The 13,039-nt window shown below is 43.1% G+C and overlaps 1 protein-coding gene and 1 non-coding gene across 2 annotated transcripts in view; one reads left to right on the top strand and one right to left on the bottom strand.

The window, feature by feature from the left end:
• LOC114922907 (zinc-binding protein A33-like) overlaps positions 1-8,897 on the top strand; it is a 10,084-nt gene extending 1,187 nt beyond the window's left edge. Inside the window, exons 2-6 of the mRNA XM_029285107.1 lie at positions 1,654-1,749; positions 3,010-3,243; positions 5,022-5,044; positions 6,310-6,659; positions 8,250-8,897. Of these exons, the coding sequence (XP_029140940.1) occupies positions 1,654-1,749; positions 3,010-3,243; positions 5,022-5,044; positions 6,310-6,659; positions 8,250-8,773 (1,227 nt within the window). The 3' untranslated portion in view covers positions 8,774-8,897. The remainder of the gene's footprint in view (positions 1-1,653; positions 1,750-3,009; positions 3,244-5,021; positions 5,045-6,309; positions 6,660-8,249) is intronic.
• On the bottom strand, positions 7,266-7,400 carry LOC114922908. Its single transcript, XR_003810522.1, has one exon. It is a non-coding gene; the product is annotated as a small nucleolar RNA SNORA76 (small nucleolar RNA).
• Positions 8,898-13,039: the final 4,142 nt, after the last annotated feature.

Here is a 13,039-nt window from a genome sequence, read left to right as displayed (position 1 = left end):
CCCCCCCCCCCCCCCCCCCTCCCCCCCCCCCCCCCCCTCTCTCTCTCTCTCTCTCTCTCTCTCTCTCTCTCTCTCTCTCTTCCTGACATTTATTTGCCACCTATTTCACTGTGGAGCTACTTGAGGCGGCTTATTTTGCAAGCCAAAATAAAATACAGGTAGAGTTCATATCATATGTGAATCATAATAATAAATAGAGACACTGAAATGGAGCTTCTGAAGCCTCCCAAATATTTACCAGTAAATATAAACTAAATTTCCACGCTGAAATGCATGGAGAAGCACTAATACCGTACTGAATCTGTAACTCACATACAGTATATGCAATTCATCTCCCACTTCCTAAAGGTTCACTATTTGATCTATTAACCACTAGGTGGCTGCAAAGTGTAAGAGATGACTGCTATTGGAGGGAAGAGTTTAGTTCTGGGAATTAGTTTGGGAGTGACAAACTAGCTTAAGGACATTATATGAAGAGCAGCAGCATTGGGAAAGGAATTTCCCTCCAGGCAGGATACAGGCTTACAAGAGAAAATACCTATCAGTTACACTTTCAGTTGTATTAGCTAAGCCATTATGGACTGGTCAGTTTCAAGGCACTCTCTGGGTCAGTGTATCTCAACTTTAGTAACTGTGGACTTCAACTCCCAGAATTCCCCAGTCAGCAAGATTAAAATTGCTAAAGTCTCTGAATTTTGATCATGTGACCATGGGGATGCTGCAACGGTCGTACATTTGAAAAGCAGTCATAAGTCACTTTTTTTACTGCTGCTGTAACTTCAAATGGTCACTAAACAAATGGTTGTAAATCAAGGACTACCTGCATTTTCCATATAATGTAATGTTTCTATCACATTAGAAATTACAATGCAGTAATTTGGAGGTGTTTGGGATTGCAATCAAAATTTGTGGATGTCCCTTTGGGTTGTTGATGATTGCTATGCTGTATCTGGCTAGGACGGTGAATGCAGTGGGCTGAATCCTTGAATGCAGGAATGTAAGCCATCTTCAGGAGAAATCTTTAAGAAATGTATGGCATTATTGTTCCCCAGTCTTGTTTTCTCTGAGAAGATGTTCAATCAATCAGCTCTTTAATTGCAGTCATGCCACCAGCATAAGAATAAATGGGATACAAACAATATTTTTTTAAAAAGCTAAAAAGTATAAAAAGAAAACTTGCACAAAAATCATATACTTAAAAAAAGCTGAAAGATACCCATAAAAAGCAAGAGTCTAAAAAAAGTTCTATCAGCAAAAAGAAATACATTAAATAAATGCAGGGGAACATCAAACATTAATATGTTGGTAACTAAATCTATCACAGTACGAAACACTCTTAACCAGGGGTCTGCAACCTTGACAACTTTAAGACTTGTGGACTTCAGCTCTCAGAATTCCTCAGCCAGCATAGCAAGTCTTAAAAGTTGTCAAGATTGCAAACCCCTGCCCTTAACGATCAAATTAAATGCTCATTAAGGCTGGCTGGGGAACAGAGGCTTGACGATTTTAAATCGCTATTGAGCAGAACCTGGCAACACAAATGTTATAGCAGCATTAGCATCTGCAAGCAGCAGGGAGGTATAAAATTGTCCTGGGATCAATCAAATGATGGTGTTCAATTTAAGTCAGACCTGAATTTTCTCTTCCCTTCAGGACCAGCTGAAAGCATCTCTGGAGCCTCTTGAGGAAGATCTCAGAAGGTTGAAACAGAGTCAGTGTCACCAGCAGGAGAACATTATCGAATTAAAGGTGCAGCTGGGAAGTGGTGCTGATCGGACTTTCTGTTTAACGTTAAACTGAGTGTATCTTCTCTCTCTTTATCCCAGCAACCATTGCTGTCAATGCTACCATTTGTAGCTCAGTGGTTTAATATTAGGTGTGGGATGCTCAGCATTTAATCCAGGCTCCTGCAATTCAGTCTAAAGAAAAGAAAAGCTACCTGCTTGCTTGATTGACATTGAGAGCAACAAAAAATAAATACAAATGTTGTAGTCTGGCATTCAAGTGGCCAAAGTTATCAGCCATGTATTTTTCAGGATATTCTATTCTGTTCCCTTTTCCCCTGGGATTCTCAATTTAGTTTTAAACACTTTGAAGCGTTGTGATGCTCTAAGCTACTACGAAAGACACTCTTATAATTAGAACTTTGTGTACTGATATTTGTAGCTCAGGGCTGAAATGAGGGCTCCTTGGTGCTTTCTGAGCTTGGTTGTTTTCTTGCAGATGTTTCACTACTCAACTAGGTAACATCATCAGTGCTAGAAGGGAGTGGGCTTTGCACTCTCTTCTAGCACTGATGATATTACCTAGTTTGGTAATGAAATATCTTCAAGAAAACCAATCAAGCTCAGGGTGCACCAAGAACCCTACAGAGCTTTGTGTGTGTGTGTGTGTGTGTGTGTACATAAATAAATGGAACCTTGTGTATATATACATATATGTGTATATGTGTGTTGTCACTAACAGAGGCAAAAGATTTAAATTGCTAGTGTTGCTTAGGTAATCATCATTGTGGCATCGATTGATTGATTGATTATGAGTTACCTGACAGTGAAATGGTTGCATATAAATTTAATAAACGAAATAAATTATACACTATCAAGTAGTTTTCAACTCCTAGCAAAGCAGAGTTTCTCCATGACGATTTATCCCAAACCTGGTTTTTCAGATCTTCCAATGGTGGCCCCATTGCCACTGTAACTATGTCCACCATCTTGGCTTTTGTTCTTCCTCATCTTCTCTTTCTTTCCATCTTTCCTAGTATTAGAGCCTCCTTCAGAAAGTCCAGTCTTTGCATCGCATGCCTGAAGTAGTATGTTTGAGTCATTAGTGCTTCAAATAAGAACTCAAATGAGTTGACTTGTTTAAAGGTCCATTGGATTTTTTTTTTCCATGGCTACCCAAGTTATTCTCTGGAGTCTTCTCTAAAACCAACACCATTGTAACCGGTGATCATTTCCGTTTGACCAAACCACAATCTTTTGCTGTGCCCCATTTATGTTTTTCCAGACGTGTTCCGAATCCTTGTCTGATCATGTCTCTGGAGAGTTTGTGAAGATGCACCAGCTGCTGAACGACAGGGAGCTGGGTATAAAGCAGGCCTTAGAAAACCAGCGAGAAAAGAACTTGGCTCAGATGGAAACCAAGTTAAAGGAACTGGACTGGAAGATGGCCTCATGTTCAGAAACTCTGTGTTGCATACAGGCCGGCCTTGAGTGCAAAGATCACATAAGTTTCCTTAAGGTAAGGAGGACCGTGGGCTGTGGGGTTTTCTTGGGAAGAAAAAAAAATGCTGAATGCACGGATTTGTACCAAACAATTGTCAGAAGAATAATCTGGGGGGTTCCAACTCAAGCCGGGGTTGCAATGTAAATTATTGTAAATAAAAATGAGTTCCAGACAACTATGAGGAAAGAATAAATATTTATTCTTAAAAGCAAAAGAAGGGGCAGGCTACCGAGAAATGGGGTACAGTGGCAAACCTTTATAGGGGGAGCTTGTCCAGGATGTATCATGAAATTGGGATAAATGTCCCCACTTCTCTCCACCTCCCGCATGCCCATGATGGTGAATAAAAAAACAGAAAACAACAAAAAGAAAACACAGCTCTGAATTAGAATAGAATAGGGCTGGAAGGGACCTTGGAGGTCTTCTAGTCCAGCCCCCTGCTCAAGAAGTAGAACCTATACCATTTCAGATAAGTGACTATCTAGTCCAGTGGTTCTCAACCTTTTTAATGCCGTGACCCCCAACCGGTCGTAAGTCGAGGACTAAACCGGTCGTAAGTCGAGGACTAAACCGGTCGTAAGTCGAGGACTAAACTGGTCATAAGTCGAGGACTACCCAACCAGTCATAAGTCGAGGACTTTCCCTGCCCGGGACCGCCGCGCATGTGTGGATCCGCCCCCGGCACCAGCCGAGGCGTAGCTGGCAAGCGGCAGAGACTGAGCAGGCCGACCACCAGCTAGCCCAGCTCAAGGGAGGTAAGGCACCCGCCGGAAAAGGGGAAAAAAATGGCAGACAGCCTTGCTTGGCGACCCCCGTGAAATGGTCGATCGACCCCAAATGGGGTCGCGACCCATAGGTTGAGAACCGCTGATCTAGTCTCTTGTGGAAGTGTCTATGTGCTGAGGTATGTGTGTGTTTGTGTGTGTGTATGCTTGTGAACATACAGTTCTTCTGGGAGACTTAATTTAATTAACTATTTGTGTTTGCAGACCTTATCTTCTGATATGTGGATTAGGTCTAGGTAACTTATTTGGGGGTTGAGGAAGTTTGCTAGTTGGATTAACTTGGGGACACTGATTCTCAGACCATTGTGGATTCTGTTAATATTTTAAGGGAAGATGGAAACAGTATAAAGAATAAAATATATTTGGATATAAATCTTCTCACATCAGTGTTTGTTCAATTAGTGTTTGTCACGACTGATAAAATCTCTGTTTTTTCTTCATCTTCGTAAGCCACCCGAAATCACTGAGAGTGAGTTGGGTGGCCAAATACATTTTCTTAAACAAATAAAATAAGCAAGACTGATTTTCTATAACAATTGCTTGATTCCATAGTGTTTGTTCACCTAAAAGTGAGATCTATCAGTACATGCGCCTTCATCACCTCAGATTGTCAGTGGCATATCAAGCACTGTGATTCTGCAGCAGGCATGCCAAACACACGGCCCGCAGGCCGGATGCGGCTCACACAGGCCACGCCCTCAAGGGCAAAACAAATCCTGATACATCACGATACGGCCCGCGTTGCGATCGGGTTTGACAACCCTGCTCTACAGTCCTCAGTTTTTGTTTCTTCTTTCTATGTTGTGATAGTATTTCATTGGGATTATTTTTTTTTTTTGATAATAAACTAGAGCAGGATCTACTGAGAGCAGAATCTGTTGTGTACCATTAAAATGCAGGACGCGTTGACAGGAAAGTGGGTGATAACCCACTGACAGAATTATTTTGACGGTTCTCTCACTTTTCTTTCTTTCCTTCCTTCTCTCTCTCCCTCCTTCCCTCCCATAGGAGGCAAAAGAGTTGCTAGAGAGGTAAGTGGTGTTTCTCGTTTCTTATACAGTAGTTGTTGAGTTACAGCCACAGTTAGGACCAAAATTTCCACTGATAAGGAAGGTGGCTGTTAAAACGTCACCCCTGATTTTATGATCTTTTTTTTTGCCACGGTTGTTAAGTGAACCACTGCGGTCGTTAAGCGAATCCAGCCTCCCCCATTGAGTTTGCTTGCTCCAAGCCAGTTTGGAAGGTCGCAAATGGCAGTCATGTGACTCCCAAACACGGCAACTATCGTAAACGCATGCTGGTTGCCAAGCACCTGTACTTTGATCACAACCATCTGGATGGTACAACGTTTGTAAAAGTGAGGGCTGGTTGCAAATCACTCTTTTCAAAGGTCTCTCAATGAATGGCTGTTAAGTGGAAGATTACCTACATAATAAATATATGAAAGGAAGAAAAGGATGAATCAGCAGGGAGGGCTGACCCTGCAGGCTACATCAGTGTGCCTGCAAAGACAAATATGCATGGGGAGGGCTTGCCAGCCTAGTAGAAAAAGGGTAGCTGGACTTCCTCTTCCACCTTTCAGAAGCTGCTGGATTTGCCAAAATGAGTAGGTGAAGCTCCTCCATGAATGGAAGTGAAGGTGGTTACTTACTTACTTCCATTGAAAAGCTCTGCTAAATTATAAAGTTGGGTCCTCTTCCTTCTTGGGAGCAGAGGCAAAGCAAGGTTGATTTGGCCAAAGAGTTTAATGAGTTCATTGTTCTTCTGGCCCAAATCACTTCTAAAATCTCTGTAAAACTACAAAAGAAAAAGTGGAGATTTCCTTGAGTGAGTCTTCACTTTTGATGATGACCTGGACATTTTCTTGGCAACAGTATGGCCATCACCTTCTCCTGTTTTTTGTAGCTTCTCTGGGAAATATTAATCGGATCTGAACCTTCTTAACTTTTTTGGAAATGATCCTATGTTGGCTTTGTTCTGTTCTATGCTGTGATTATTAAAAAATGCATGGATGCTTCTAATAAAACCTGATTTATAGAGCAGAAGACAGATCCAGATGTAATTGTCTTCCAATTCTAATCTTCCCATTTTCAGCTAATATTTTCCATGCTATTTTTCCTTATTGCATAAACTCCACTAAATAGGTAAAAGAAAAAATGGCAATATCATTTTTTTTTGACCAGTAGTACTCAGGTATTTCTCTGTAGATGGACCCAGATGTGATTCCTCTAGGTTTGATAGAATTGAGGCAGGTTATTCTAAAGTGGTTGACTCTTGGGATGCTGTTCTTCTACAGGGTCCGTAAGGAACAAGGAGCTCATGATGAACCTGAACTAGATGCCGAATTCGTAGGAGAAGATGGGCTGGGGGCCAGCAGTGAAGACACAGATGAGTGTGAGAATGAGATTGATGAAGGGTTGATGAGAGAGGATGAAGACGAGGAGGAAGAAGAGGAGGAAGAAGAAGAGGAGGAGGAGGAGGAAGAAGAAGAGGATGAACAAGAGGACGAACAAGAGGCTGCAGCAGGAGAAGAGGAGAAGGAAGAAGATGAAGATGGAGTGGTGGCTGTAGACTTGAACCTGGGCGAGTTTAAAGGACCTCTGCAATTCTACGCCTGGAAGCAGCTCCTGGGTGCAGTCCATCCAGGTGAGATGATGTTTTTAGACCAAATGAATTGGTACTGATGTATTACTTTTACACCCTACCTTAAAGGGTCTTTGATGCTCTCTGAGCTTGGTTGTTTTCTTGCAGATATTTAATTACCCAACCTAGGTAACATCATCAGCGCTAGTTTGAGTTATGGAATGTCTGCAAGAAAACAAGCAAGCTCAGAGAGCACCAAGGACCCCTCATTTCAACCCTGAGCTACAAATATTCTCCTTTATTGACCCCTTACCTTTTATCTGGAAGTTCAAGGCTATGTACCTCCACAGCAATAACCCTGTAACGTGATGATGTTGATGATGTTATCCATTCTGTGGGCCAGATCTCTCCACATCTTCTGTGGGCCAGATCTCTCCACATCTTGCAGTACTTCTTTTGAGTTGTTCTGTGCTCTGGCTGGTGTCAGCTTTTTTTTTTTTAATAAGCCAATCTTTCCTCCTGTAATTCATGTTACCTTCAGATGTTCTAGCAAAGAAGATAAAATTGAAGCGCTCCTAGGTAATACACTCTTTTCAGATGATCAAGCCTCTGAACATTCAATGCAGTTTTTTTGAGGAACTTACATATTTTAACATTAAGCCTGAGATGGATTATAACTTGTCTTTAAAAGAATCACTCAGGTTTAAGCTGAGCAACACCAGTTATAAGCAAGCTTTTTATTTTTGCACTGTAGCGTAGCCTGTGAGACCATGAATGGGCCGTGCACTAGTTCAAAGGCAGTGCTCTTGCTGGTGACAGCTTTGATGGTGTCCAGCCATTGTGTTTGTCAGGAATCCTTACCACACCCCTGGCTCCAAGAAGACACGGGTCGGTGAGTTCACAGGTGGCTGGATTTAATCACGGAACTTCTGGCATGCGTTTAGTCATATAAACAACCAGCAAAGTCAGCGCTGGGAGCAATTGCTTACATATACGTTCCCCAGCCGGGCCCCACCCCCCACCCACCTAGCCAGCATCCGGTATACGAGGTGATAAGAGTAGCCAGGCAGAATGCGCTGCAGGCTCCCAGCCCTGTGAGGTTCCCTGAGCCGATCAGCTGCTTGTCAGGCCATGCTGCAGGCCTCTGGTGTCCTGTTGCTTCCCTGCGCCGAACAGCTGTTTGGTGGGCTGGCCGCGGAGCCGGTCAGCTGTTCGGCGGGACAACCGCAGAGCCGACAGCCACGCTGCCACACTCTGCCCATCGACAGTCCAGGTAACGGGAGAGGGAAAGGCTGTCGCCATTGGTTGCTGGCCTCCTCCGCCGAACCAGGACGCCCCAGACACTGTTCTCGCCCGCTCCCGTCAGTGTCGAGCCCACAGAGGCTTGACAGTGTTCTTTGGCAGGCTGGTTTCCTTTTACCACTAACTCTTCAAACATAATTGCTTAATTGCTGTAATTACCCTATAATATATAATTACCCTGTAATGTAGTTTGGACTAAAACAGAGAAAGGAAGCTTCAGAAATGTTGTAGATGGTAGTAGCTCTATTAAAAGATTGCTAATATACATTCAATTTTTTTTCTGGACCACTTTCTACTCCTGCCTGCACAAATCCACTCTTGTTCATTTTTGTTTCCATCTTTCCTCTGCAGTCCCTTCAAGCATCACTTTGGACTGCAACTCGGCTCATCCCAGCCTGGTCCTCGTGGAAGAAGCCACCGGAGTCAAGTTCAGTCCCGGCCGACGCTTTTGGCGACGAAAGCCAGAGCGCTTCACCTCGAGCCTGTGTGTGGTGGGACGGAAAAGCATTACCACCGGGCGCTTCTACTGGGAGATCCTAGTCGGGGACAGCACCGGTTGGGTTGTGGGGACGGCCAAAAAGTCTGTGAAGCGCAAGAAGCGACTGAACTTTCTACCCAAGGAAGGCGTGTGGGCCATCGAGCTGAAGGCTGGAGAGTACCAAGCTCTGAGTGAACCCCGTACGCCCCTCTCGGTCTGCGGGAGGATGGAAAAAGTTGGGGTCTACCTGGACTTTGAAGGGGGGCAGCTCTCTTTTTACAACAGCAGCAGCATGACCCACCTTTACACCTTCCAAGAATGCTTCCATGAAGAGCTGCTCCCCTTTCTCAGCACCCAAAGCAGCTACCCCCTCTCGGTGTGGGATCTGGAGCTCTGAGATCTTAGCTCAGAGTGCCACATTGCAATGAACAGCCTGGTGAAGATATCTCAACAAGTTTTGGCTTACCTTGTCACCCTTTAATGCTCATCACCCTATAATGCTGTAGTAGGGCATTGCATGCCAAAACAACTAGGCACAAGGACTGTGGTTTCCCCCATGCCATCACTCTGCTAAACAACTAATTCCCACAACACTGTCTTATGCCCCTGGGATGTCAAACCACCTGGTAGGGCTGTATTACTATTATCCTTCTCAGCTTTCCTATTATCTATTCCTTTAACATCTTATGACTATAACTTTGTTGTTTGCATGTTATGATTGCTTTTACGTAGTATCCTATTATGATTTATGTTGATTATTTAGTATTTTATGAAAATCACTGAGTGTTGTATATTATGATTGATGATGATTGTATTTTATGATTATGATCATGATTTATCACTTGTTGCTTGTATGTACACTGAGAGCTTATGCACCAGAGACAAATTCCTTCTGTGTCCAATCACACTTGACCAATAAAGAATTCTGTTCTGTTCTATTCTATTCTATTCTACTCTACTCTACTCTACTCTACTCTACTCTACTCTACTCTACTCTACTCTACTCTACTCTAAATAAAGAATTCTTAATAAAGAATTATATTAAGGAAGCAAAAGCTGGACTTTAAGGAACCAGGACAGAAAGCATATTGACTCTTTTGAACTTTGGAGTTGGAGAAGATTCCTGAAAATACAAAGATATGGGTCATCTAACAAATTAACCCAGAGGTCTCACTCAAAAGAGTGACCAGGCTTGAATCATCCTATTTTGGACACATTATGCAAAGACCCAGATTTCTTGAGAAGTCCACAGTCCTTCCAAAGGTGGAAGAGGAAAAAAAATAATATCCAGCTGCAAAATAGATGGATCTGATTACAGTTGCAATTGGAATACCTGAAGGTATTACCTTTTTCAGAAGGTGATCTGAGAAAGATCAACGGTATCTATGTGGGTGCTGAGAGTTGACATCAGTATGATGTCACTTAACAGCAGCAGCAAAATGTTGGATCAGAGACCAGAAGAGAAAGAAATATCATTTGGGGCAAGAGGTGGAGATGGGGAAGAATATCTGAGGTTTCCTGAGAAAATACAAAGTTCTAAACACAATGGGAAGTAAATCTATTGAATTCAGTGGGCTTTGCTTCCGAGTCAACTTGTTTCAAACAGCTTTGGCTTTTCATCATGTCTTCCCTTTCAAAATAGACTCAAACTGAAAGGACTGAACGGAAAGTGGGAATAGGAATAAAATTAACAACTAAAAGCCACACACAACCAGGCACCATATAAATACAACACGTAGAACAGCCCAGTGCACACATTCGGGAGAGAAAGAAGTTTCCTGAGGATGGGCTCCAGCACAAGCTGGAAAACTTGGTAGAATAAACTTTGGTCCCTGTGACCAACTCGGGTTAGATCCTGCAACAGAAATATACTTTAAAGTAGTTCATGTGTTGTATATTTTTTTCACTTAATTCATTGCACTGTGAGTTCCTGCAAGAAATTATTTATTGCTGGGGTGATTTTGGAGTGGGTTCAGATCTCTTGTTAATATTGCTTCTGATGGCTTTTCTAAACAGTTCTTAAAAAGTCAAATTTCAATTAAAATCTTCCATAAAGGCCTATGTCAGTGATGGCGAACCTTTTAGAGACCGAGTGCCCAAACTGCAACCCAAAACCCATTTATGCATCGGTGGGTGTGACCCATTGGGTGGGTGTGGCCCATTGGCTGGGTGTGACTGCGGTGGTAACGGCAGACTGGGTGGGACTAAAGAGTTCAATCAATCAATTCCAACTTTGCAAGATCTGTTTTTCCCCACGAGAAATTGAAATTGGCTGATTGAACCTTTTTTTTTTTTTTTGCACACGGCGGCGAAGGTCTAAAGCAAAAAGGTTTTATAAAACCCAGCTGAAGGCCTAGGACTGGGGCGACGGCGCGCGTTCCCACAGAGAGAGCTTTGAGTGCCGCCTCTGGCACCCGTGCCATAGGTTCGCCACCACTGGCCTACAGTATGTTATTAGCAACTTTGGGGTTTATAAGAGGTTATTCTGGGCTGAATTCTCTGCAGTGACCCAAAATCCTGGTTTAAGTTTCTCTCAAATTCCAATCCAGTGAGATAAATCTCTCTCTTCTCCACCACCCTCCATGGCTGAAGAGTGATTCAGAGTGGTTTCTCTTGATAGAAGATATGCAAAGGTCTACCCTGTGTCAACGCTGCTAACATCGGATGTTCTTGCTTTGACAACAGATGGAAATGGAGCCATTTTACTCTTTTGCTTTTAGAGTAAGTTGATGCTGGGAGGGGAAATGTGGATGAGAGTCCAGCTAGTCGTAACAATAATAACTCAGCCCTGGGAATCCAAGGTTATTAGGTCCAGAGTTGATAGAAATTTGGCAGGCTGGAGAGCTGGGGAGAAAGCCCTCGCTTCAGGCTAATTGGGGAATGTGATTTATGACCGTTAATTGGAGGAGGGAATTGTGCTTTGCTACTTTGTGCCCAGGGGAGGGGAATTCAGTTTTTGGCTTTAACTATGTAGTGCCGATACTTTGTTTCTCGAATAAAAGATTCTTTAAGGTAAACAATGTCTCGAAGTTCTTTTGAAGAGTTTCATCTGTCGGAACCATGACACCCAGGCTCTAAATATGCTGAATTAAATGCTTATTTATTTATTTATGGGTACCAGGTTTTGGGATTCTCTAGGACCGTGGTGGCAAACCTATGACACGGGTGCCACAGGTGGCACGCAGAGCCCTCTCTGTGGGCACGTGCGCCATCGCCCCAGTCCTAGGCCTTCAGCTGGGTTTTATAAAACCTTTTCGCTTTAGTCCTCCGCCGCCATGTGGAAAACAAAAAGGTTCAATCAATCAATCAATTTCAGCTTCTCACAGGAAAAAAAAGATATCGCAAAGTTGGAATTGACTGATTGAAATTTTTAGTCCCACCCAGTCTGCCGTTACCACCAGAGCCACGCCCACCCAATGGGCCACACCCAGTCAATGGGCCACGCCCACCCAGCACCCGACGATACATACGTGGGTTTTGGGTTTCAGTTTGGGCACTCGGTCTCTAAAAGGTTCACCATCACTGCCCTAGGAAGAGGCCGAAATAGAAAGGAATGAGAACAGGATTGTTGATTTCTTCTAAGTCAAGTCTTCTGAAGGATTAGACCTGGATGGTTTGGAGGAACTCAACATTCCAGGAAATAAAACTTTTTTTAAATAAAAGTCCTGCTTGGAATTTCTAAAAGGAGAATTGGAGATTATGCTCCACCTCAATCTCCAAGTTGGGATTCTTGGATTTGGGAGTATAAAAGATGGGATTCAGCATTTTTTTTTAAATAGCTGGAAGTATTAGAGTGGGCTCTGACTAGCTAGCACAATTTCATTGCTTCTCAGTAACTGCTAGACATCTGTTTGATTAATTTTAGCCTCCTTTTCTCTCTCTCCAGGAACAAAAAAAAGGTTATATGGAGGAAATTTCCCTTACAGTGGAAAGCTTGTGAGGTAGGCTGGGTTGGAAGAGAACAACTGGCTGGCCCCTGGTTACCTGATGATCCATACAGATAATCTTCGACTTACGGCCACAATTGAGCTCAAAGTTTCTGTTGCTAAGCGAGACAGTTGTTAAGTGAATTTTGCCTCATTTTGCAACCTTTCTTGCCACAGTTGTTAAGTGAATCACTGCAGTTGTTAAGTTAATAACAGAGTTGTTATTAACTGCAAAGGGCGATCACACGATCCCAGGACACCACAACCATCATAAATACAGTACATGCCTGTTGCCAAGTGTCTAAATTTTGATCATGTGACCCTGGGGCAGCTGCAACAGTAGTGTGGAAAATGGCCACCATTCACTTTTTTCAGCGCTGTTGTAACTTCCAAAGGTCACTAAACAAAAAATTGTAAGTTGAGGACTATCCGTAATTACAAGGAAGGAACACTAGAAAAATATTCATGTGGGGGTGATACAACAGGAAAGGGAAAGGCAAAACGCCATGCACGGAATAACTACAGCTCTTGTTTCTCAACCCTGGCAGCTTTAAGATATGTGGACTTCATTTCCCAGAATCCCCCCGTGAGCAAGGAGAATTCTGGTGAAGGCTGGTTGGGGAATTCTGGGAGTTGAAATCCACATATCTTAAAGTTGCCCAAGTTGAGAAACAGTGAACAAGAGCCAAGTGCCTTTCTATTAGGTGAGGCTTTTCATGCAAATGAAGAAATCTGAA

Source organism: Protobothrops mucrosquamatus, unplaced genomic scaffold (assembly GCF_001527695.2).
Source record: "Protobothrops mucrosquamatus isolate PMUCROS unplaced genomic scaffold, P.Mucros_1.0 scaffold1288, whole genome shotgun sequence".
Taxonomy (NCBI): domain Eukaryota; kingdom Metazoa; phylum Chordata; class Lepidosauria; order Squamata; family Viperidae; genus Protobothrops; species Protobothrops mucrosquamatus.
This window is presented reverse-complemented; position numbering and strand designations above follow the sequence as displayed.